This window comes from Vombatus ursinus, unplaced genomic scaffold, assembly GCF_900497805.2.
Source record: "Vombatus ursinus unplaced genomic scaffold, bare-nosed wombat genome assembly UNPS02012179.1, whole genome shotgun sequence".
NCBI classification, from domain to species: Eukaryota; Metazoa; Chordata; class Mammalia; order Diprotodontia; family Vombatidae; genus Vombatus; species Vombatus ursinus.
In genome coordinates this window covers 241,051-267,893 of record NW_020951957.1, presented here as the reverse complement: position 1 = coordinate 267,893, position 26,843 = coordinate 241,051, and the positions used below count along the sequence as shown (strand labels likewise).

General features: G+C 37.0%; 1 protein-coding gene across 4 annotated transcripts in view; it reads right to left on the bottom strand.

Moving 5' to 3' along the window:
- The window catches only part of LOC114039688 (malate synthase-like), a 67,069-nt gene extending 40,295 nt beyond the window's left edge, over positions 1-26,774 (bottom strand). Inside the window, exons 1-2 of one of the 4 annotated variants that reach the window (XM_027857556.1) lie at positions 26,661-26,763; positions 22,639-22,741 (exon numbers count right to left, since the gene is read on the bottom strand). Coding sequence is in view for 1 of the 4 variants with exons in the window: in XM_027857555.1 (XP_027713356.1) it covers positions 3,810-3,815 (6 nt within the window). In the remaining 3 variants the exon portion in view is untranslated. Of the gene's footprint in view, positions 1-3,809; positions 3,861-22,638; positions 22,742-26,463; positions 26,532-26,660 lie in introns of those variants that run through there. The other 3 variants (XM_027857557.1, XM_027857558.1, XM_027857555.1) reach the window with 3 other exon arrangements.
- Positions 26,775-26,843: the final 69 nt, after the last annotated feature.

Below are 26,843 nucleotides of genomic sequence, written 5' to 3'. Positions count from 1 at the left end.
GAGAAGAGATTTCCTGCAGTGATAATGATCACATACCACACAAGTACTACTAGATACCTGCACCGTCTCCAAAATTAGATTTTAAGGTTCCCTTCCACAGGTCCCATGTCTTACGACTTTAATCCCTAATACTTTCTGGACTGCCAGTTAAATTACATTACTGATTAAGTATGAATCTGTCTAGTGGCACTTGGCCTTGATGTTACATCTACTGCATTTAATGTTAAAGTGAATTTAATGTAAAAGAGATTGTGAGATAATTACCCATGATTTAAGGATAATTGTTTCCATTGTATTAAATGTGGATGTTATTATAATGTACATTTCAGATGGTGAGTGTAAGTCCAAATAATTTTTCCACCATTCCTTCTATGCAAAAATTAACCGAAAAAAATTAATAAAAGATTTTATTACTACTTGCCTTTTTTTAGTATGTAAAAATTCTGCTGTATTATATAAAAGTCCATATATATTTTTCTGTTTCATACAATGATATTGAGTAATTGAGAGAGTTAGAGTCAGAAATATTTATTCTGCCTATCTACTAGAGACAACAGAATTTTAAAAGATACTTCTTGAATTTACCCAACTTAAAATGTCTTCAAAGCAATCAATCTTTTCTTGATATGAGGCTCAAATCTTGAATGTTTTAGGACTATATTTATAAAATCTTACCATCTGAATTCTAGGTCTGCCAAACAAAAATTAATGTTAACAAACAAGTGTTAGCACACATCTGCATAAATTAAATTCACATAATGAAATGAGCAGAACCAGGAGAACACTGTACACAGTAACAGCCACATTATGGGATGACCGACTTTGACAGACTTGGCTCTTCACAGCAATGCAAGGATCTAAGACAACTCCAAAAGATTCATGATGGAAATTGCTATCCACACCCGGAGAAAGAACTATGGAGTCTGAATGCAGGTGGAAGCATACTATTTGCTCTCCTTTTCCTTTGTTGTTTTGTTCCTGCTTCATTCTCGTGGTTCCTCCCATTAGTTCTAATTGTTCTTTACATCATGACTAATGGGAAAATATGCTTAACATGAATGTATATGTAGAGCCTATATTGGATTGTATGCCGTGGGGGGAAGAAGTAGACGGGGGAGAAAATTTAAAACTCAAAATCTTATGGAGGTGAATGCTGAAAACTAAAAATAAATAAATTAAAAAATGAAACGACTTCAAAAAAAAATTCACATAAACTTTTTTGTGTTTTATATTTTTTACACCATTGATATTTCCAATAACCCTATTCCCTTTCTCTTCCCACAGAACCCTCCCTCATAACAAACAATTAGACATAAATGATATTCAGTTTATGATGTTTGGCAGCATGTGCAACATTCTGCATCCATAATCTATATCACTTTTCTATTGAGAAGAGGGAAATACAAGTTTCATTAGTCCTCTGGAATTGGTTGGTCATTACATTAATTTGAATTATGATTTTAAAAAAATATTTTATATTATTGAAGTCACTGTAGATATTGTTTTCTTGGTGCTGCTTTTGCTGTTTAGTATCGGCCTGTACAGATATTCCCAAGATCCTCTGAATTCTTTATATTTGCTTTTTCCTCATTTTATTGATGCCTTTTATTTGAACATCAAAGTTATTCCCAGAATTAGTTTTCCTCCCATCCTCCACACCCAGTGATCTTTTCCCTGTAACAAATTTTTTAAAAGATAGCAGCTGTTAAGCAAAACCATGTCAGCCTGTACAAAATTCTACCCTTCTACTCCTATGACTTCTACAATGAAACGAGGAAGGTGAATTTCTTCATCTATTCTTTCTGGCCAAGACTAGCCATTACCTATACATAGCATTTGGCATCATTTTGGTTTTTTCATTTACATTGCTGTAGTTATTATGTATACCGTTTTTCTGGTTCTGCTTATTTTACTCTGAATCAGTCCATACAAGTCTTCCCATCTTTCTCGGAATTCCTATTCATATTCATGATTTTTCAAACTATATTCATATGCCACCATTTGCTCAGTGATTCCCCAATCATTGAGCACTTAGTTTATAGTTCCTTGCTACCATAACAGGCTCTGTTATGAATACTTTGGTATATATTGTACCTTGTTTGTCTTTTACTTCCTTGAGACATATTTTAAGTAGTGGTAATGCTAAGTCAAAGAGTATTAACAATCTAGTCACTTTTCTCATGTAATCCCTGTTTTCCAGAATGGTTGGATCAATTCATAGCACACTACAACTCACTAATGGACCCATCCTTTCGCAGTCCCATCAGTGTTTAGGACTTATTGCCATTTTTTGTCATCTTTGCCAGTTTAATAGTAAAATGAAACTTGTTTATTTTGATTTGCATTTCTTTTATTATTACCAATTTGGAACATTTTTCCAGATGGTTGTTGATGGTATTTCATGAAAACTATTTGTTGCCAGGTATGTAATTTCTACTTTTGGGGAGACTGAGATGGGTAAATCTTTATACTGAAATGGGGAGTTCTAAGCTGCAATGGATTAAGCTGCTCAAATGCTTATATTGAACCTGTCTCAATGATGGTGAGACCTGCAGAAGTACGGGAAGGGAGAGTAGACTGCCTGCCTCAGGAGGGGTGAACTGGCTCAGACTGGGAACAGAGCAGGTCAACTTGCCCCTGCTGATTAGTAATGGACTGTGCCTGTAAGTAATTGCTATGCTTCTGACCGAGGTAAGAGGAGAAGGAGGAGAAAGGGGAAGGGGATAGAGAAAAAGGAAGGAACAGAAAAAGAAAACTATTTGTTCATAGTCTTGCTCCACCTCCCCAAGTCCCATTCACTGAATGCCTTTTTTCCTTCAAGAAACAGCTCAAGCACCACTTTCTAAATGAAGTCTCTCATGAAGCCTCCAATGACTTTCCCCCTACTTTGCATTTATTTGTAATTACTGTCTTTATTTTTTATATACTCATATAATTACTTTGTCTCTCTCATTAGACTGTAAGTTCCTAAGAGTACAGTGAAGTCAGCATTTTTTGCCAAGCTCTTTCAAAACACCCCTCCTCAACAACTTAAATAAGCTCACTGAACCAAATTCTGAGTGGGAAAACCAACAATAAATCACAGTGAGTCATTTTTTTTAGCCCAGGGAAATTTAGAAAGATAGAAAGAAAGGTCTGTAGATACTGGGATAGGAACTGGCTGAGACCATGGTATGGCAGAAGCAGCACCCGTTTTGGGTTTTGATGGTGGTGACACTGGGAATAATACCCAAGGAGAGTAAGAGGCCTGAACACTTAGCCAGAAAGAGATCCCAGGGGACCCGTGCTGGCACTTGGCACAGGATTGGGTGCCATTTGGCAGCTCTGTCACCCTTTACCCATAATTTTTAAAAGGGCAAAAAAAACCATTTTTTTCTTAAATGCAGTAATCACAATCAGATTAATTGATTCCATTATCAGTTCCTGACATGGCCGGCTACGCACCAAAGGTATATCTTAGCTAAATCGTAATCTTGATAACTTGTATTTAGTTATAGGAAGTATTAGAATGCAGCCTTTCTATCACAACTAAATTTCCAAGTAATTTAATTATGGCAATGCATAAAGCTACTGTATATTTAAAATGATAAACATTGATATTAATACAGATTAACTACAAAAACAAATTTATGAAAAAAGGAGAAAATTTTTCTTCTAAAGATTTTTAAAGTGTTAGTTAATTCAAACTGAAATGTGAAATAACAAAGTTAAAGCAAACTAGTTGTTTTAATTTCTCAATAGAAGCATTTGTCCTATAAATGTTTAATTTCCTTAAGGAAAAGTAAATTTAAAAGTCATGTTTTACTCACAGTCATATCCAAAAATATTCACAAAGTGTAATTTGAGCCACCACCACAGTGTTCAAGTCTGAAAGGAAGATCTGAGTAGGAAAATTGTGTTAAATCACTAGAGTTTATCTTTCAATGTTTGATTAACAGTGGTGCCGAGTTAAGACTTTGAATCTTCACTTTCTGGTAGTTTTCCAAGTCCATTCTTTCATTTGTTTTTCTTTCCTTTTATACAGTTTTCTTCTAATTCTAGTAATCCTTTGTGTAGTTCTTCAGGATCAACAATAACTTAAAAAAAGGACTTGGGTGTAGGGTTCAGTGAATCATGCATGATATTACTACTACTAACAACAAACTTCTCAATGGTTTGCAAAATACTTTACAAATATTTCATTTGTTCCTCACAACAACCTGGGGAGTAGGTGCTACTACTATCTTCATTGGACAGATGAGAAGCTGCTACTACAAAGGGTTAAATGACTGGCCCAGGCAGCATCACGTACCCAGTCAATGTCAGGCCACATCCGAACTCTTTCCTCTAGGTCTACCACTCTCTTCACCACACCACTTACCTGCCTAATATTGATAATCGTGACAATAAGTTATCATGTTTCATTCTCTACCTTACTCACCTCTTTTGTTTTTCTCTTTTTGTGCCCCTAAAAATTACTTTGTATTTACTTTTTGTTGTACATGTTTTATTCCCTGCTGTATAATGTAAGCTCCCTGAAATCAGGGGCCATTTTGTTTGTCAATTTGTATCACTAACGCTTAGCACAGGACTTGGCATAGAGTAAGTGGTGTTTTTGTTTTTTGGTTTTTTGTTTTTTTTTGCCTTTTTGATGAGGCAATCGGGGTTAAGTGACTTGCCCAAGGTCACACAGCTAGTAAGTGTCATGTGTCTGAGGCCGCATTTGAACTCAGGTCCTCCTTACTCCAAGGCTAGTGCTTATCCACTGTGCCACCTAGCTGGCCCTGGAGTGTTTTAATAGATGCTTGTGGAACTGAACTTAATTTCTCTTTTCATTATTTCACTTTTCCTACTCTGGCCCTTTACTACGCACTAAGCTGGCAATACCATTCCTAGCAATCACAGGTATTATTTTGTCTCCTTAGTAATCCTTTGGGTTTAGAAGGTTCCCAACCCGTTTTCTCTTCCTCTCTGGAACCAATTTTTAAAAATCCTAACTCCAACTCTATGATGTTGAAGTGGCTAGATAGGTAGCTGCTAATAATCAATAACAAATTTTCATGGGGGTCCATTGACATCCCTCCTCCAATATTCACCAGCAGAGCAAGGAAACTCCATCACAACATAACAGGAATCAAAAGCTACTTTTTAACAGACAATAAAACTATATTCTTAGCCATATTTCAAAGTATTGTTTTTGTTTTTCATTTCCTGTTTAACAAGTTTACTATATGAATTTTAACCATGACAGCAAGTGCATTTGATTTTATTAATATCTTTTGTTTTTATATAATCTCCATTTCCAAATAGAGTTCCTTGCCCAACACCCTACATGTCATCTCTTATAATAAAAAATAAATAAAAGAGACTGAAAAAGCAATTCAGCAAACACAATGAACACATCAGCTAAGTTGTATAATATGTACAATATGTCATACCCAGAATTCCTGAACCTGAAGGGGGAGAGAGGTGAATTTTCTCAACTCTTCTCAAGTGACAGATTTAGACATCATAATTGTAGAGTGTTCTGATTTAGCTGTTCTTTCCATGGATATTGGTATAGCAAATTCATTGTTATGAATGAGAAACAACTTGTGCTATGGTGGAAGCTCATTTCTAATCATAGCTTAGCCCGTAACTAGTTGTGTGATCTTGTGTCCAGTTCATGCTTCAGTTTCCTCATTTATAAAATAAGGGTTGGACTATATAATCTCCAAGGGCCTTTCCAATTCTATAAAAATTTATCAAAGCACTTGCTATGATTAGCAGCAACACAGAAAAGCAGGCAGAAATGAACTGACAGAAAAAAAAACAAAAAATTTACCGAACTTTTTTTTCCTTTTCATCTACAGAGTAAATTGAAATTAAATTTATGGATACAGCATAGTCCTGGTATCATAGGTCCACCAGAACCATTTATACTTCTGAGGTAGGCATGAGTTTCTCCACCACAAAAATGATCAGACTAAAAAGCAATGGTTGGTGGTTTCTTTTTTTTTCTTATTGTTGTTTGATCGTTTCAGTCGCGTCTGACTATTTGTGACCCCATTTGAGGTTTTCTTGGCAGAGAAACTGGAGTGGTTTGCCATTTCCTTTTCCAGTTCATTTTACAGATGAGGAAACTGAGTTAAGTAACTTGCCCGGGGTCCCACAGCTATGAAGTGTTTGAGGCCAGATTTGAACTGAGGAAGATGAATATTCCTGATTCCAGGTCAGACAATCTATCCACTGTGCCACCTACCTGTGGGTTCATTTAATGGTTATATGGTTAAAAAAACAACAACCCAACAACAAAAAACGTAACTAAGTTATTTTGGAAATTTCTGTTGCATCAAGGTAAAAAGCTACAGGATTCTTCACAACAGAGCCTAATCCACAGAAGCATAGTATTGCTGTTCAGAAAGTGATTATATTTACTTAGTGTTGCTGTGCAGACTGACCTTCATCCAGGACATATGTTAATAAATAAGAGGAATGGCCTATTGGCATTAGAGCATTAGAGAAGAGGCTCCTGATCTTCCATCAGCCCATCACTGGAAAGTAGGCATACTGCATGAGATGTAACATGCAGAGTGTAATATTTGTAAACTACTTCATTTGATTAAAGATTTTTTTTAGGGTATGCCTTGAAATTTTGAATTATAGCTTCCACAAATAAAAAGCACTAACATCTAGAACCAGATATGACACAAATTCAGGTTCAATACTGAAAACTATTTTTATATTTCTGTTCAAAGATTCAATACCTTTGGAACTTAAAAATCATTAAACAAAAGGTAAAAACTTTGAAGAGGTGCTGAGACTACTACTGTGACTATTGGCAAGGTTCTTCCAAATAGATTCCTCATATCAAGAGAGGTTGTCTGGTAGAAAAAGCATTGGATATGGAGAAAAATCTGGGTTTACATGCCAACTTTAACAACAACTGCATAATCTTGGGAATCAGTTTCCTAAACTATAAAATGGGCAAAATAATACTTGCACTATTCACCTCTCAGGATTGTTGAAGGAAAAATGCAAAGTGATACATAAATGTGAACTATCACTGCTATATTATGGGGAAGCATGCCCCTTTCTTTTTATGAGAGTCCTGACTGTAAGCACTTGTAATTTTTTATTTTGAAATGTTAAACAGAAAGGAAGTTATGAATGCAGTGTGACACACATATTGTAAAGAGTCACACCTCTTTTTTTTTTACTTTTTCATTAATTTAAAATTTTAATACCTCTGTCACTTAGAATCCAAAAGATTTAAGATTTTTAAAATGTCAAATATATGCCACTGTATATGTGACTTCCTTTTGGTTCAAAATTTCACTGTAAAAGATCATAAACATATATTTACATATATATATTTCTTCATAAGAAAGGGGCATATTGACACTAACATGCTAAAATAGTAATCTATTAGTAAATAGTAAAATTAGTAATTAGTAAAATAGCAATAGTAATCCTATCTATCTATATGGTGATTTGCACATTCCTCAAAAAAACTCCATGAGGTAGGTAGTGCAAATTTTTTTTTTAAATCTTCATATATTAAGATAATAAACAAGTTTTACTAAGGAGAAAATCAACCCTAAAGCATACTTATAAAATGTCCCCCAAAAGATTAGTTTCACAACAATTACGAACTTTTAAGTTCTTAAAAGTTGGAAATTGTGACATAAGGGGACAGGCAGCATGGTATTACGGAAAGATGGCTACATATGGAATCACGGGACGTGGGTTTTGGTATTGACTCCAAACTTAGTACTTGGGTAAGTCTTTGGACCTTAGTTTTTTCATTTCAATAGTGAAGGGATTGGACTGAGGTGGCATCTCAAAGTTGTTTTAATTTTCATATATCTTATTAGAGAATTTGAACAGTTTTTAAGTGATTATTTACGTTTCCTCTTCCAAAAATTGCTTGTTCTTATAGAATCACAAAATTACAGCTTATTCACTGACCTTGTGACTGAGAATAGTGCTCCTTTAAATTTTCATCAGTTCCTTATATGAATGTATATTAGACTTATATATGATCTATTAACTACAAACTTTTTTACTTTTTGTTTTGGCCCACTAATCCTGATACTGTGTTTAAACCCTTGAGGCGGTTAACGCAAGCAAGAAAAGACCCATATATTTTTAAAATTCAGAGTAGCACTATTTGTAACAGTAAAAAGAAATAAAGTATGCTTCCAAGTATTCTAAAATAGCTGAATATACACAGCCCTATGGGAATTTAATGGAATATTATTGCACTAAAAGGAAGCAGTGTCAAAACCCCAAAAGGGGTCATGGAGAGTCGGACGTGACTGAAACAACTGAACAACAACAACAGGCCTAACCATGTCATTCCCCTGCACAGAAAGTTTGAGAGGCTTCCAACTCAAGGATTCAATATAAACTCCTCTGCTGGGCATTTAAAGCACTTCAGAGTTATTGGGGTTTAAAAAAAATTTCTATCTTTGATAGGCATCCATTCTCTCAAATTCCTGAATTTATCACATAAATAATGCATGCATAATCATCTCTTACAATTTAAATTTTTCTTTTTATTCATTGTGATTCCTCTCTCATTTTGGTAATTTGAGTTATGTTTGTTTTTAGTAAATTTAGTGTTTATAATTTAAATGGTATTTTTTTAAAAAAAAGCTCTTGGTTTCATTTAAATTATTCTTTGTTATCCATTTTGTTTAGTCTGTGATTTTAATAATTTCCACTCTTCTGCTTTCTTCTGACATATAAAAATGTTATGTTTGGTGTTAAAAATTATCTCTAACTACATCTCATGGATTTTGACATCTGTATTATCATTAAATGTAAGGTAATTTATTAGTGTTTTTGCTTTAGAGTTTCATGTTAATCTATGCCTTTTCATCAGATGATCACTATTATTGTCTAGATTTATTGAATTATGTTCTGGAAATAAAAAAGATAAAATTTCTGCCTAAATTTACCTAGGATTTCTTTATGGCTAAGAATATGATGAATTTTTGTGAACCACTGAACTTGGAAAAAAAAGGCCTATCGCTTGCTTCTTATATTAAATTATAATCACATATATCTAACAACTGGGAGGACCCTGAAGTCTCTGATTACTCTTGCTCTGAATCCCTTGATACTTTTCCCAGGTTCAATATGGCTGTTTTGGGTGCTCAATTTTGCAAATCACAGCCACAGACCTAATCCAGGACAATACCCTATATTAACAAACCATCTACCTCCCAATCCAACAACAAAAATATTTAATTAAGTTGCAAAAGGTGTGTAAATAACACAAAAGAGATCTAATAGTACAGCTGTCCTCTGGCCCCCATACACAAAAGGGTAATCCCACATAGGTCCCATTGGGAGCATAATCGAATTCCTCCCTAATTCTAATAGCCCAATTCACCATACCATGAAGACACACACACATACACAAACACCACATACAGACACACATATTATTTAACACTATTCAAGTTTGTAATTTTTTCTTTCATTTTTTGAAGTCCACTAATATTAATTTTATATGTACTTTTAATTGTAATATCGTAAGCTTTCTTTGCATAAATTTAATTACTGTATTATTTGGTACATATATGTGTGTATACATATATATAATTATGTGTTTATCATGTTTTTAAGTACAGTAGAATATGCCTATTTATCTCTGTGATGTTTTCCATATTTTAAATCCGTTTTGTTATATGACATGTTAATGGAATGACACAGTCACATTAGAACACAGGACTCATAAGATGGTAAAAAGCTTAAGATTCAGTGCCATCTACATTGTGGAGTTCTGTAGAAGTGTCTCAGGATAGGCTGAAATCTGCTGACTTTTATGGCAGGTTGGACTTTGTGAAACTTCTTGCTTTAATTCTGGGATCAGAATTCTTCTGGGACTCCATGAGCAGAACAGACCATGTGTTCACCCTTCCATCTCCCTGCTCCAAATGTACACTGCAGCTGTCCCCCTCCATCACTGTTCAATCAAGCGGCCACTTTCTTTATACTAGTTCTTTTTCCATGAAGTGTCCCTCTTCTCTTCTTTCTTCTAAGTCTGTGCAGATTCATGTGATCCTCTGTCCAGGTACAAGTAAGTACCCATGTGAATCTAATGTCCTTGTACTTTCTCTAATAAACAGCAGTTCTCTTGTCACATCACTGTGGGCTCCAGTTGTGCCAGTGTTTCCATTAAGGGAAGAAGTATTCCCTGCTCATCTTACGTATGTGTGAATGCTCAATTAATTTGCCATTTTGTCAACATTTATTAAGTAAACATTTATTAAGCACCTACTATGTTCCAGGCACTGTGCTAAATGCTGAGTATACAAAGAAAGGCAAAAAGGCAATCCATGTTTTCAAGGAGTTCATAGTTCAATGAATATAGTGAATGCCTGGTGTAGGAACCCTCTCCTCCAATTCAATCTATCTGTAACTTAGTAAATAAGTTCTAGAGAGTTACCTAAGGTACAAAGAATTATAGTGGCATGCCCAAAATTACACAGCTAGAAAATAACAGAGGTGAGATGTGAACTTAAGTGTTTCTATTTCCACTTAAAACAGTGCTTTATTCACTATACCTCAAAATACACAAACACATACACATAAACAAGTACATACATACACATATGTTCAACACTATTCATATATGTAACTTTTTCTTTGATTTATCAATTCTGATAACAAGATCTACTAATATTCATTTTATATGTATTTCTTGGTTGTAATACTATAAGTTTTCCTTTTGCAAATTTAATTATATTATTTGAAATATAGACATATATACATATATGTATATGTATATGTACACACGTTTTATGCACAGTAAAATATTCCTGTTTATCTCTGCAGATGCTTTCATACCTGAAATCCATTTTGTTATGTTATCATCAATACAACTCAAGATTTTGTTGACCTTTCTATAGTGCGTTAATTTTAGTTTGGGCTTTCAATTTAAATGTCTAGCTCTTTTCATATCAGATTCATTTATATATTCATCAAACATTTATTATGAGCTTATTATAGATAAAACATGTTGCCCACCTCCTGATAGAGACTCAAGGGTACAAAGTGAGATATATTTTTTGGAAATGGCCTGTGTGGAAGTTTGTTTTGCTTGACTATACATGTTTGTAATGGGTTTTCTTTTTCTTGTTTTCTCAATGGGGAAGGGAAGGTGAGAAAATCAGAGGGAGAGAGGCCAATCTCTGTTTGAAGATAAAATAAAATTTAATTTCAAAAATAAGCTTTTAGATTTATAGCACTGTGCTAGGAACTAGGGAAATACAAAATTTTGATACATTTGTTGTAGCCAACATAATTCTGGATTCCATTTTGTAATCTATTCTGTATTTTTTTCTTTTTGTGGGAGATTTAATTCCATTTACACTTAACGATAAAATTGTTTTCTTTTCTTGTCCTCTATTATTCTTTGTTGAACTGTTATTTGTTTTCCCAAAAGGTTAAGTAAATATTCTTATTTTTCTATTTCTATAACTAAGCCAAATATGACAAGGTAAAAAACACAATTTCTACATTTTATGCTACAAAATTAGTAAATATTTCTAAAACCTGACACCTACCCTCACTCACTTTGTCAAGCAAAGATTCACTTGGAAATTGCAACACGCTCTGTCCTAGCCCTTTTCATGATATTTTCCCTTTTTTTCCCCTTTGTTTATATAAAAGACCATTTTATTTCTTTGATACCTAACCTAAAGAATCCATGGTTTTGTTAATGCTGATATTCCATCTACAGATGTAGACTGAAACTTCCTTTGTGTCTTAGTAAATTGTTTTTATAAATTGCTATGAAAAAAAAATCACCTGATAATTTCTCTTTTTTTCCCAGAAAAATCTGGAAAAATCTTGATTGACTTTTAAAAAACTTAAACTTTTCTACCTAGTTGCTTAAAGGATTTCTTCTTTACAGATATAATTTAGAAGTTTCATGATGATATTCCTGGGTGAGTTGAATTTTAAGTTTCTCCTTAGTGAGTCACTTCTATTTGTGGAGCATCATTGTTTTTGACAGGTCTGGGAAATTTTTTTTTTAATTTCCTGAAACAGTGATCAGATACTTATGTCTTCCCCCCCCCTTCGGCCCAAATAATTCTGAGGTTTGCTCTCCTTGAAATGGTGTTAGAGTGTGACCTGAAATTGTAAATTTTACCTCCACTGCTTCCGCATGTTTTTCTGTTATTTTCTAATCTTTGTTTGCCACTTCAACAGCACTATCATTATTCTCTATTCCATTAATCCGATTTCTGGATGAGTCTTTTGAAATGTCCAGATTCACTATACATGTTTTCCATCATTACGGGCTTTCTCATTTTCTTTTCCTGGAATCTTCTGGCTACATTTTGTCATTTCTTTAATTTTTCTTGTTATTCTTAAAAATAAATTTGATTCCTCATTTTAATTCTCTCATTATGTCTGATATTCTTTAGAGCATATCTCTCAGGATTTTTTGTGTCACTTCTGATGAAATTTTTAACACCAGTTCAATGTGTACTTCTGGAGCCTTTTCCTTTGTTTCCCCTGATATATATTTTTATTATATAGAAGCCTTTTGTTGGTTTACTCATTCTCTTTTAGTTTTCCAGTCCTATTTTTGAAGGCAGCTTTGAGAAATTGCCTCTCTTGCCACCCTCCTAGAAGTTTCCCAAGATAATTTTCAGTGTGACATAGTAGTTACTATAATCAAAAGCCTCTTCTTTCCCTATTCCCCACACACCCGCTGTCTTCACACTATTCCCTGGCTATTCAAAGTCACTGGGTCTGAGGTATTCCAGGCTCAAAAATTATAACTAAACAACTTTACCCTAAAATTTTGTAGGTTTTAGGAAATATGATAACCAGATTTAAGTAATTAAATTAAGGGGTGGGTGTGTGTGTGTGTGTGTGTGTGTGTGTGTGTGTGTGTGTGTGAAGGGTTTGTTCTTCTTGGAGGTTACTTTTTTTTTTTTAAGAGAAGTTTGATTACCCAAATGAATTTGTAATTGGTAAAGTCTAACAAGTGGGGTCATGGGGCTATCTTCCTTTTTCCCAGACTTTAAGTACAGGGGCTACTTTTGGCCCAATTCTACTACTGATCAGCATAGGAGTAAGACTTCTTCCATTTCTGACATCAATTGGTTTGTCCCTCCTTAAGCAACCTGGTGGATCACACTACCAAAGGCTCACCTGGTTGATTCTGGAATTGGGATAGATTAGCCTAGGTAATTCTGTAACTCAGTACTCCCAAGCTCAAGAGAGCCATCAATCTTAGCCTTTCTGGTAGCTGGGACTACAGGCTGCCACCATGACTGACCGTATTTTCTACAAGGTAGTTTGATATAGACTGCTGGAGCTCAAGAATGAGCTGAACATTAGAAAAGTATATGAAATTAATTACTGAGCACTTATTAGGTATGGGCACTGGGCTAGGTACAGAAAGGAAAACATATGCAGAGGATCTTATGTCTCTAGAATTTATAAAAAGCAGAAACTTTCATGACCTCTAGGTGGCAGATAAATACTACTATAGATTAATAAGTTTCAAAATTCTGGAACAAAATGTTAAAAGTCAAATGTAGATATCTATAAATAAGATTAAAAAAAAAAACCAAGCAACAGACCTAGGGAAAAAAAGAAAAAGGACAGCATTTATAAGAATGCCAGAAGTTAAGGTACAACAAACCTAAAGGATACTAATTAGCCAAAAGCAGAATAATTGTAATTTTCACAGCCATACCAGATATCTTTTATGTTAAATGGAAAAAATAGGTCCATTGACGAGGCAGATTTTAGAGAATCTGTGACACCTAGATAATTAAACAGTCAGGCTTCTTTTACCTTTTATTGGTAAAACCAAACAGTCATCACCATTAATATGGTATCTCTAATAAAATTATAAAGGTTACTTGGTAATTAAGATAGTAATCAAAAGCTTTGTATAAAATTATCTTGGAAATGTAAACATCAATGTAATCACCATTCATAATATAAGTATTTTCAAACTGACTTCTTAACATTCTGTAACCTTCTCTCTTAATGTTGTTTGATTGTCTACATATACATAAATAAAACTTAATTTATTTGGAACCAACTAACCGAAAGAACTGTACTATGAACAGCGACTCTTCAAAGTGGCCAGAAAGGGGAAGAGTAAGCTGATTAAGACTCGCTGAAAATCAGCCCATGTATCCTCTTCAGGTACAAATGCTACCATCTAATATCGTTGATTTCTTTTTTTTTTTTTTTGGTGAGGCAATCGGGGTTAAGTGACTTGCCTAGGGTCACACAGCTAGTGTCATGTGTCTGAGACTGGATTTGAACTCATGTCCTCCTGACTTCAAAGCTAGAGCTCAATCCACTGTGCCACCTAGCTGCCTCTATCTTGATTTCTGCACCACATAACAGATGTGTTCCTGAAAAGGTATGGGTAAATCAAAATTTTACAAATCCAGAATTGGACTAGATTATCTAAGCTCCCTTTCAACTCAAATTCAATTTCCATACTATTTCAAGCACATCAGAAAAATTAGTTATTTAAAACAACAGTATGCTATGCTAGATCTTTTTTATAAAGCAAAGAATAATTTATAACACTTCTTTATTTTTTTTAATGAGTTTGAATTTTGATAAACAGCATTGAGTTTTCTTAAAACAGGGCACACCTTGTCCCCAGTGGAATACAAGTAAACTGGCTGGCTTAGGCTAGGGAGTGCTCGCTATACAAATTCAGGTAAGTAGTCCATGAAAGAATCTCAGGTAATCAGCACAAATTAATATCAGTGACAACCAGGATCTTTTTTCTCATGATCATTTTTCTTTTTCTTTTCTTTCTTTCTTTTTTTTTTTTTTTGGGCAATTGGGGTTAAGTGACTTGCCCAGGGTCACACAGCTAGTTAGTGACAAGTGTTTGGTCTGAGGCCGGATTTGAACTCAGGTCTTCCTGACTTCAGGGCCAGTGCTCTATCCACTGCACCACCTACCTGCCCTGTTCATGATCATTTTTCATAATTCCATTTTAAAAAGTAATTCTCAACTGCACTGCACACTAATGAAAACATAATTCAAGTTAGGTTTTGACTGTTGTTCCTTTACATTTGTTATTAACTTCCTATATCATACTCCATATACCAACTCTTCTCAATATTTTCTTCCCTCCTTGTACCTTCCACACCTACCTCGGCCTAATCTACTCCATACCCTTCCAGACCATGATCTAACTTAGAGTCTTATGCTTCACTGAGAAGACTGAGGCACTCTGACATAAGCTCTCCTGGTCCCCTTCCTCTACTCCTAGTAGAACATACATGATCATAACCCAATCTCTACTCCTTTACTCTGGTCACTGAAGATAGCCCTTCGAATATGTGAAATAATTATCACCTATACTCCCCACGAAATCTTCTCTTTTTTCAGAATAAACATCCTCAGATCCTCCAGTTGATCCTTATATGGCATGATATCAAGGTCCTACACCATCCTCTCTCCAACTCATAATATCTTTCCTAAAATGCGGCATCCAGACTTGAACACAGTACCCCAGGTGGAGTTTGACAAGGGCAGGGTACCTCCCTAGTCATTTGTTTCTCTAAATGCTGCCTACGAACACATTAGCTTTCCGAGCTTGCCATATCATACAGCTCATTCATATTTAGCTTGTACTTCAGAAACTGTCAGATTTTTTTCTGAAAAAATTAGCCCATGTTGTATATATATACTTAATTATTTGAACCCAAGTGTGAGATGACATTTATCCTTATGCTGTTATACTCATGTGAATAAACGAAAGATCTTTTCTAACTGGGAGGAGGAAGTAAAGATCAGAAAGAGTTCTTGGAATAGGGGACATCTCAGCTAGGTCTCATTTCAACAAGTGGAAATATGAAGTTCACTATAGATAGAGGAAACAAAGTGAGCAAAAGGATAGAGATGGGAAGGGAGGGCATGGCTGAAAAATGGCAACTAGTCCAATTTAGCTACAGCCTAAAGTCTACAAAAGGGTGGGAGACCAGGAATGTATTGTCTCAGAATTCAAGGAGAGAGAATATAAGTAACAATCAACAGTGTCAAATGCTATAGACCAGTGGTGTTCAACTCAAATAGAAATGGGAGCCACTAATCCACAAATAAGGATCCCTGCAGGCATCATCTTGACTTAGTTTTCAAATGTGATATCTACGTTTTACTGTATATTTATTTATTTAAACATTTCCCAGCTAGATGGTATAGTGGATAGAGCACCAGGTCTGGAGTCAGGAAGATCTGAAATCAAGCCTCAGACATTTCCTAGCTGTGTGACCCTGGGCAAGTCACTTAACCCTGTTTGCCTCAGTTTCATCATCTGGAAAATGAGCTGGAGAAGAAAATGGCAAACCACTCCAGTATCTCGGCCAAGAAAACCCCAAATAGAGTCATGGAGAGTTGGACACAACTGAACAACAACAGCATCATAGTTCAGGGCTTGAGGAAAGATAAGGAGACCTCTAACTATATACATAAGATGGCAATGAACCAGGGAAAAAGGAAACACTAAAAATGCATGAAAAACAAAATATGTGTCAAAAATTGTTTTTACATTTAATTGGGGAAAAATAAAACATTAAATAATTTTTAAATGCATGAGAAAAAGGATGAGTTAGGGAATAGGTTGAAGAAAAGAAGTAGGCATAGCCCTTCCTCTAAGACAGAAAGAATGAGTGAAGACAGAAGTTATTAAGTGTTCAAGCAGGGAATTCATGACAACTTCAATATTTTTAGTACTGCAGGGTCTTAGGTCATCTGTTATGAAGTGTAGTGATGAAACTGGAAGCTTGAAGGGATGAAAAGTCCGAAATTTTCCCTAGGGGATGTACTTGATGAGAATTGAATAAAACAACTGACAAGCAGCATTGAAGGCTCAGCCGAGGTCATGTAGCATAATAAATTAATGATTAATGAAATCAGCACAGTTCTGTGACTTTTTCCAATAATGCTCAGTCGTTCAGGGAATACAGAAATTGGATGATGGGGGCTATCCAAGATTGAGGAAGACCTATAAGTGGGGTTGGATTCCAGGGTGGTAGCAAATGAGTCATTTGAAATATGTAACAATGAGACCACACCCTTCTGGTTGGCTGTCTTGTGGCTTCAGAATGTTACTTGATCTAACAAATTTTTATTGAGCACTCACTAATGGTGTGATAATGTGTTCTAGGTACCTTGGAGGACTCAGGGTTGCACATAAAACAAGTACATAAATAACTATAGGAAGAGGTAAAATATGCTGCAGAGGTTAGAAGGAAGGAGAGAGAAATCAGTAACTCAATCAGCAAGCATTTTGGGGGCACCTAGGTGCCAGGCACAGAGTGCTAAGCTCTAGGAAAACAAATGTAAAGGCATGACTCTTTTAGATGCAGATAGCTGTGCGAAGGGAACAGGGTGGAATCAAGGTCAGAGAAATACATAAAACACACCAAAAAAAAAAATCCCTTAGAGAAAAGGTACTCAGGTTTAAAATGCCCAAACATATGACTGGCATGAGGATTTCTGAAGATAACAGCTGGAAAATCTTGATTACCAGAATTGTTTGGTGACTACAGATCAAATGTATATTGCCTAGGTATGGTGGAAATGTGAATTTTGTTTGTCATCATGAGATAGGCCTGAGTTGACTGAAGGGTCTTGTGCTTTGGACCAGTAGGGGAAAGCAGAGTGGAGCTGAGGTGAGTTCACTTGCACTAAGGGCTCATTAAAAAAGCTCTGAACTATAAGCTGATATCAGGAGAAATGTCTGATTGGTTCTGAGAAGACACCTCAGATCTTACATTATTATCTGCTGCTTGAAAGAGTAGACTGGAGAAAGCCAAGCTTTGCCTTCACTTTTCCCTATACTACTGCCTACTATTTGAGAGGTGGAAACTCCTTAAAAGTCCAGTCAAGAAAGCCAACCTGGAGAAGCTTTGAGGATCTTAGGGTTTAGTTTTAATAGTATTAATACTTTCAGAGCTCAGCCAAGGCAGCTCAGCCTGGTAAACCTCCACAGATTTGACTTGGGATTTCTTCTTTTGCCAAAAGAGCTTAACACTACCATACAGAGTAGCCAGCAGAGTAGTGGTCCTGTCCAACAGTGGAGCAAAGGCCCAGAAGAGGACCAGGTAAGTTAGAGAAACCAGCAAAGAAGCAACCCCATTCATCAGTAAATTGTTGCACAAACTCCTCCTGAAGTTGACAAAGGACATCAAGATCTGTTATACAGAGTTGTGAGTTTCCTCAGCCACATGTGTTCCCTATGCATCTACTTCTTTGCTATGGTTCTGTTATGGCCAGTGATCACTCTTTCCTAATGGACAGCATCTGTGGAAGTATTTATCAGTGGAAGACTGTATTTCTGGTTTACTGGAGGATTATGTTATTATTCTTGCTTTGCCTTTTTCGTAGTAAATGTTTTGGAGTAAGATTTGATGGAGAAAAAAAATAAATACCCCAAAGTTAGTAAAGTTGTACTTTTTTTTTTTGCCCTAAGCAAAGCAAGCCTAGTAACAATTTGTGTCTGGAAATGGAGGGCTGGGTCCTAGCAACTCACCTTCTCATTAATTTCTCCCACCCCCAGAAGAAGTATCTCTGTCTTTCCTTTTTTCCTTCACCTTTCACTCTGTACAGACAACCCTAGCAGGCAGAACTAATGGTTACTTATATAAGTAGCAGTATGGTACATACATATATATACCACAAACAAATAGAGTAGAAGGATGATGACCTTAAAGGGAAATATACTAGGAGCTGGGGACACTGGGAAAGGTCCCCTACAGAAAGTGGTGTTTGAGCTCAGCCTTAAAGGAAGTCAGGGATTCTAAGAGGCAGAGGTCAGTAAGGAAAGAGTTCCAAACTCAACTTATACAAAGGCATGAACTCAGGAGATGAAGCATCATGTGTAAGGAACATTAAGTAGAACAGTTATGACTGGGATGTAGAATGCATGGATGTGAGTAAAATGTGTAAGAAGACTATGAAGATAGGTCAAAGCCAGGTTAAAGAGCTTTAAATATCAAATATAGGACTTTATATTTGATGCTATAGGTAATAGGGAGCCACTGGAGTTTACCGAGTAGGGAGGTGACATGATTGGACCAATGATTTAGGAAATCACTTTTGCTATTGTGGGGAGGATGGACTGGAGCAGGAAGAGGTTTGGGGCAGGGAGATGAATTGCAAAGCTACTGCAATAGTTCAGGTGAAAGGTGATGAGGGTCTAACCTTGTACAGTGGTGTAGAGTTTAGAGAAGAATATTTATACGACAGGTTAAATATGCAAGACACAGTAGTCAATGACTATAGTGATCTATTATTTGATAAACCCAAAGACCCCAGCTTCTGGGATAAGAACCCACTCTTTGAAAAAAACTGCTGGGAAAACTGAAAAAGAGTATGGCAGAAACTGGGCATAGACCAAAATCTCACACCACATACCAAAATAAAGTCAAAATGGGTTCATGATTTAGATATAAAGGCTGATATTATAAGCAAACTGGGAGAGCAAGGAATAGTTTGCCTATCAGATCTATGGAGAACAGAAGAATTCATGACCAAACAGGAGAGAGAGAACATTATGAAAAGCAAAATGGATAATTTTGATTATATTAAATTGAAAAGTTTTTGCACAAACAAAGCCAATGCAACTAAGATTAGAAGGAAGGTAGAAAATTGGGAAAGAATTTTTACAACCAGTCTCTCTGATAAAGTCCTCATTTCTAAAATATATAAAGAATTAAGTCAAATTTATAAGAATACAAGCCATTCTCCAATTACTAAATGGTCAAAGGATATGAACAGACACTTCTCAGATGAAGAAATTAAAGCCATCTATAGTCATATGAAAAAATGCTCTAAATCACTATTGATTAGAGAAATGCAAATCAAAACAACTCTGAGGTACCATATCACACCTATCAGATTGGCCAAGATGACAAAACAGGAAAATGATAAATGTTGGAGAAGATGTGGGAAAATTGGAACACTAATGCATTGTTGGTGGAGTTGTGAAATGATCCAACCATTCTGGAGAGCAATTTAGAACTATGCCCAAAGAGCTATAAAAATGTGCATACCCTTTGACCCAGCAATAACACTTCTAGGGCTATATCCCAAAGACATCATACAAATGGGAAAAGGATCCTCATATACAAAAATATTCATAGCGGCTCTTTTTGTGGTGGCAAAGAACTGGAAATTGAGAGGATGCCCATCAATTGGGGAATGGCTGAACAAGTTGTGGTATATGAATGTAATAGAATACTACTGTGCTATAAGAAATGATGAACAGGCTGACTTCAGAAAAACCTTGAAAGACTTGTACAGACTGATGCTGAGTGAAGTGAGCAAAACCAGGAGAATGTCGTACACAATAACAGCCACATTGTGCTATGACTAATATTGATAAACTTAACCCTTCCCAGCAATACAAGGATCTAAGACATCTCCAGAGGCCTCAAGATGGAAAATGCTATCCACTTCCAAAGAAAGAACTATGGAAGTTGAACTGCTATTTTTTTCTCTTCTGTTGAGTTTTGTTTCCTCTTTCTGATGGTTCCTCCTATTGGTTTTAATTTTTACTTACAACATCACTAATGTGAAAATATGTTTAATAGTAACATAAATGTATAGCCTATATCACATTGTGCGCTATCTTGGGGAGGCTGGTGGGGAGGAAGGGGGAGAAAAATTTTAAACTCAAAAGCATATGGAAGCGATTATGGATAAATCAAAATAAATTAATAAAAAAAAGAATATTTACATGAAATATACAGTCGAGGTAGAAATGACAAATTTGGCCAGCTATTAAGATAAATGGAGTGAATGAGAAGTTGAGGATGACAATGAGATTGTGAACATGCATGACTGGGAGGATAGTTGTGCCCTCAACAGTAATAAAGAAGTTTGGAAGAGGAATGGGTTTTGGGGGGAAAGTGAGTTCTGTTTTCGCCACATTCAGTCTGAAATGGCCTATGGGACATGTGATTTGAAATGCCCAATAAATACTTTATGACATGGGACAGGAGACGTTATTTATATCTGGGAAATATCAGCATGGCAATCATAATTGAACTCATATGTGGCAGGAGCAGTATTTCTTTTTTCCTTCTTTTTTCTTTTTAGGCAATTGGGGTTAAGTGACTTTCCCAGGGTCACACAGCTAGTAAATGTCAAGTGTTTGGTCTGAGGCTGGATTTGAACTCAGGTCCTCCCGACTTCAGGGCCGGTGCTCCATCCACTGCGCCACCTAGCTGCCCCCTATCTCTCATAGACGAGGCAAGTTTTTCATCAAAATTATTGAAACCATCCTGAAGACTTAACTGTTCCACGGAAATAAGGCTTAGAACACTGACGTGGCTCTCTTGTGGCCTAAGTATAAAGCACCACACAAGAAATCAAGGGCTCCTTCCGTATATGGATAGACCGGCACTACCAACACATAAGCAAGAAAACTGTACCCACCTAAATCAATGAATTATTCTTGCTGAGTATTCTTTCCATGGTATAGCTAAATAAACCTACTTTTGCTAACTGTTTGATGGCTTACAAGTTTCTCATTTCAGTAGAATTCCAAATCTGAAGCACTAAGCCAGCCTGAATCAAGACCAGGACCAACTAGGACCAGCACCATAAAAGTTGAAGAGATCACCAAGCAAGCTACAGTAGCTTACAAAAAATTTTATGTATGTGTGTATGTGTATACATATATATGTGTGTGTGTGTGTGTGTGTGTGTATATGTGGGTATATGTAGGCCTAGGAAAGAGCCTTGGGAGCCACTCATAGTATACATGAATGGATAAAGATTAAGCACAGGAGACTAAGATATAGTCAGACTGAGAATGAAAAAACCAAGGGACAGCACTGTCATGAAAACCCAGAGAAAAGAGAGTATTTAGGAGGAGAAAGTGGTGAACAGTGTCAAATGCTACAGACACATTGTGAAGAATATGAATAAAAGGAAAGAAGAGACATGAGATTTGGAAATTAGATAAATTAATAATTTTGGAGAGAGCTATTTCAGTTGAATGATAGAGTCAGATGCCATTTGTTTGATTAGGATATAAGTACTGATTACTGTCTTTTGAAAGTTGTTTGACTTGAATGGACTGGAGACCTTTATTGGTACAACCAGAGTATCAGAGATGTTTCCCAAAAAATAATTATCACTGTCACAATAAGTTGGTGCTGTAACACCCTCTGGCAGTCATTGTTTCAGTGATATTATCTTATTTCTTCTGATCCCTCTTCATTTTTATATTCTGGGTATGTTGGAAAGAGCAGTGATCTCAGAAAGACCAAAGTCTGATGATTCATAGATCCCTTAGCACCTGTAGAACTCCAAACAAGCTATTTAACCTCACTATTGGTACACCTCTGGGCTAGTCACTACTCAATAGAGCCTGTTTCCTTATTCATGAAATAAGGATAATAACATTGATAATATCTCCCTCAGAGTACTCTCAAATAAGGAAAGTACAGGAGACTGAATAACAGGACTGACATAAATACTTAATAAGTCATTAAACTGATATATAAAACTGTTGTTTTTCTATCTAATGAACTAATGAATGACTCTACCTTGCCACATCAGAATCATGAAATTTTAACAGATGGAAGGGACCTCAGAGCCCATCAAGTCCAACTTGTACTTCCATAAAAATTCCTCTACACATACCTGACACAATCATCTAGGCTTTGTTTGTAGACCTTCAATGCTCATATTATCCTGTCTCCAACAGAAACCACACAAGTTGACATCCTGAGGGATTCTAGAAATTCTAGAAAAGGGGACGTGAAAGAGAGTTCTCCATTAATTTGCAATTTGACTTTAAGTTCATTGTATCAGATAGCATAGAAACAAAACAAAAATTGTCTAACTCCTCCAGTCATATATTTACTCTTTCTTATGGATCACTTGCCTACTGTCCACCATTTTCTTTCTCTCAAATTGTTTAGCTGTCCTAATAGTCAATCCATCAATAAGCATTTATTAAGCACTTACAATGTGCCAAACACTGTGCTTAGTGCTAGGGACACAAAGAAAAGCAAACCATCCCCAACCTCAAAAAGTTTATACTCCAATAGAGGAGATAGCAGGTAAATAATTAGTTACATGTAAGACACATAGAGTAGATGAAAGTAGATGGAAGATAATCTGAGAGAAGTACTAGCTGCTAGGGGAAGGGGAAGGGATTCAGAAAATAAGATTTGAGATGAGTCTTGAAGGAAGACAGAGAAAGCAAGAAACAGAGGTGAGGTCTGGTGGCAAAAGGGAGATCATTCCAGGTATGGGAAGCAGCCAGTACAGAGATAGGAGGGAGAGTGTCAGGATCAAGGCCAGTACAAAGATAAAGTACATGGAAGGACATAAAGTGTAAGAAGATTGGAAAGGTGGGAATGGGCAATGTTATATTATGGAGAGTTTTAAAGGCCAAATAGAGGAGTTCATATTCGATATTCAAGATTTTAGTCACCGGAACTCACTGAGGAGGGACCATAAGGAGATAATATTGTCAGAAAATTGAGGAAAATTACCTTAGCAGTCGAACGGAGAATGGATTGGATTGGAGAGAGACTTGAGGCAAGGAGACCAGTTGGAAGACTATTCTAATAGAGGGCTGTTGAGGGTCTGAACTAGGTTAATGGCTATGAGAAGAAAAGGAGATCAGTGCAAAAGACATTGAGAAAGCAGGAACAGGATTTGTCAGGGCTGGATATGTGGGGTAAGAATGAGGAATCAAGTTGTAGTTGGCAACCAGGAGGATTTTTGTATCCTCAACAGTAAGAGGGAAGTTTGGATGATGGGAAGGTTTTAGGGGAAAGATGAATTCTGTTTTGAACATATTAAATCTGAGATGTCTACAGGATATCCAGTTCAAAACACTCAATGATTTCAGACTAGAGTTCAGAAAAAAGATGAGTTTGATATATATATCTGAGAATCATCTGCAGAGATGATAACTGAACCTATGGGAGCTGATGAGATCACCATGACAGATGGTATAGAGTGGAAAAAAAAGAAAAGCCCAAGACAGAGCCTTGGGAGGCATCCACAGTTAGTGGGCAGACATGGATGAAGATCAACAAAGCAGAGTGAGGAGCATATAAGAGAATGCAGAGAGAATAATGTCAAAAACCCAGAGAGAAGAGGGCATCTAGGAGATAATCAACAGTATCAGAAGCTGTAGAGAAGTCAAGAAGGACCAAAAAGAGACCATTACATTTGAAAATGTAGAAATTATTGGTAATTTTGAAGGACTATTTCAGTTAGATGAGGTTGGAAGCCAGACTGCAAAGGGTTAATAGAAGAGGGAAAGAAAAGGAAGTGAAAAATATCTAGGGTAGACATCTTTCTCCAGGAGTTTACATAGGTAGGAGATACATAGGATTTAAGAATGGGGGAGACATGAATGTGTTTAAAGGCAGATGGGAAAGAGCTAGTAGGTAGGGAGAGATTGAAGACTAGAGAATGGGGACAAATGTGGGGACAATCTGCTGGAGAAGATGGGAAAGCATGGCATTAAGGGTACATGTAGGGGCAGCTAGGTGGCACAGTGGATAGAGCACCAGCCCTGAAGTCAGGAGGACCTGAGTTCAAATTCAGCCTCACACCAAACACTTGACACTTACTAGCTGTGTGACCCTGGGCAAGTCACTTAACCCCAATTGCCAAAAAACAAAACAAAACAAACAAAAAAAAAGGGTACATGAAGAGAGGTTGGCCTTGGCAAAGAGAAGGGCAATCATCATCACAGACTGGAGTGAACACTGGGGAAGAAAGATGTCTGAATGGTGTAAGATGAGGAGGGGGCAAAGGGGAAGCTCCCAGTGAATGGTGTTAATTTTTTGCAATGAAGTAGGAGGCTAAGTCCTCAAGTGAAATAATGAAAGGAAGGGGTCCCTTGAGAGCCTTGAGGAGACAAGAAAATCTGGAACAACCACTATGGAAAGTTGGATCATAAATTGATTAGGGAGAAATAGAATTGCACAAAAATAGTTTATTTTCTTCCAATAATTTGTTTAAAAGAAATTTTCACATGCACATGTTTAAAAACAATTTGTTCTCATCAAGTGTTTCTTTTGAGTATTTCGAGGTACTTTATGAATGGAAGAAATCATTTTGTAATTCCCTAACAGTCAGTCAAGCACTGTGCTAAAGCTAGAGATACAAGGGCAGAAAACAGTCCTTGCTCTCAAGGGATTCAGAGCCTAATGGGGGAGACAACATGAAAAGATGACGTGCAAAGAAGGATACAGGATACACTGAAGATAATCACAGATGGAAGGAACAAGCATAAAGGGGTCAGGTGGGCCAGAAAACCCTTATCTTAGAAGACAGAATTTTAGTAGCAACCTAAAGGAAGTCAAGAGGTGAAGCTGAGAGAGTATTTCAGACACAGCCAGTAAAAATGCCCAGAGTAAGGAAATGGAATGTGCAAGGTACAATAGAGGAAGCCAGAGTCACTGTATCACAAAGTAATAAGTGGGGAGGGGAAATTAAGGTGTAAGAAGATTGTAAAAAGAGAAGACAGGTACATTAATGCACTGTTGGTGGAGCTATGAACTGGTTCGGCCCCTCTATGAGGTAATTTGGAACTATGTCCCTAAGCTATTAAAGTGTGCATACTCTTTAGCCTAGCAATACTACTATTAGGCATATACCTTAGAGAGATCACAAAAAGAGGAAAAAGACCCATATGCACAAAAATATTTATAGTAGCCCTTTTCATGGTAGCCCAAAATTGGAAACTGAGGGGGTGGGTGCCCATCAGTAGGGGAATGGCTGGACAAGTTAAAGCATATGAATAGGATGGAATACTACTGTGCTTTTAGAAATAAGGAAGGGAATGATTTCAGAGAAACCTGGAAGGCTTGTAAGAACTGATGCAGAGCGAAGTGAGAAGCAGAACCAGGAGAACAACTCATACAATGACGATAACATCTTTTTTTTTTTAGCTAGGCAATGGGGTTAAGTGACTTGCCCAGGGTCACACTGCTGGTGTTATGTGTCTGAGGCTGGATTCGAACTCAGGACCCGACAATAACATCTTAAAAACAACTTTGAAAGACAATTCTAGGGGATTCGTGATTAAACACGCTACCTCACCGCCAGTTAGAGGGCAGAGACTAGAGGCACTTTTTTTTTTTCTTGCAGAGGGTTATTGTGGGGGTTTGTTTTCCATTTTTATACACATTTATAAGAAGTTTTGTTTTTCAAGCTTTCTCAAAGAGGTGGGGGAAGAGAGGGAGAGAATTCACGGTGAAAATACAAATTGAGGGGTAAAAATGGGGGGAAAAAAAGACTGGAAAGGTAGGAGGGGGCCAGGTTGAGGAGTGCCTTGAATGCAGAACAGACAGGGTTGTTTGTTCGTTTGTTTTTTTTTAAATCTTCTATCCTGGAGGCGAGTGTGGACCGAGGGAATCCCCTCATCCACGGGCACAGCCGCGTCTCATGGGCAGCGGGCGCCTAAATCTAATTATCTCCAACCCCTCATACCACCTGGAGGCCGCAGAGTCAGTCCGCTCCGACCAGAATCACTCGCTTCACCTCCGCCCAGCCAATTTTCCAGACCCCGAGGCCTCCCACGCCCAAGGCTTCCGAGGTTCCCGCCCCTTCGGCACGACCGGAAGCGCCTTTCCCGTTTTCCCAGCAGCCTCGCGACAGCGACTCTCCGACGTCGAGGAGGCCCGCCTTACCTCCCTCAGCCGGGCTCGCGCCCCCCCTTTACGCCGCGAAGCAGGGAAAGGCTCGGCGACGTTCTCGCGAGACCTCGGTGTACGCGGCTCCGCCCCTCCCCCTGTGCGTCTGCGCCTTGGCCGCAGGGGCGCTAGTTGACAGCTCTCTCGGCTGGGCTGTTACCGGCGCTTCCGGCCAAAGTC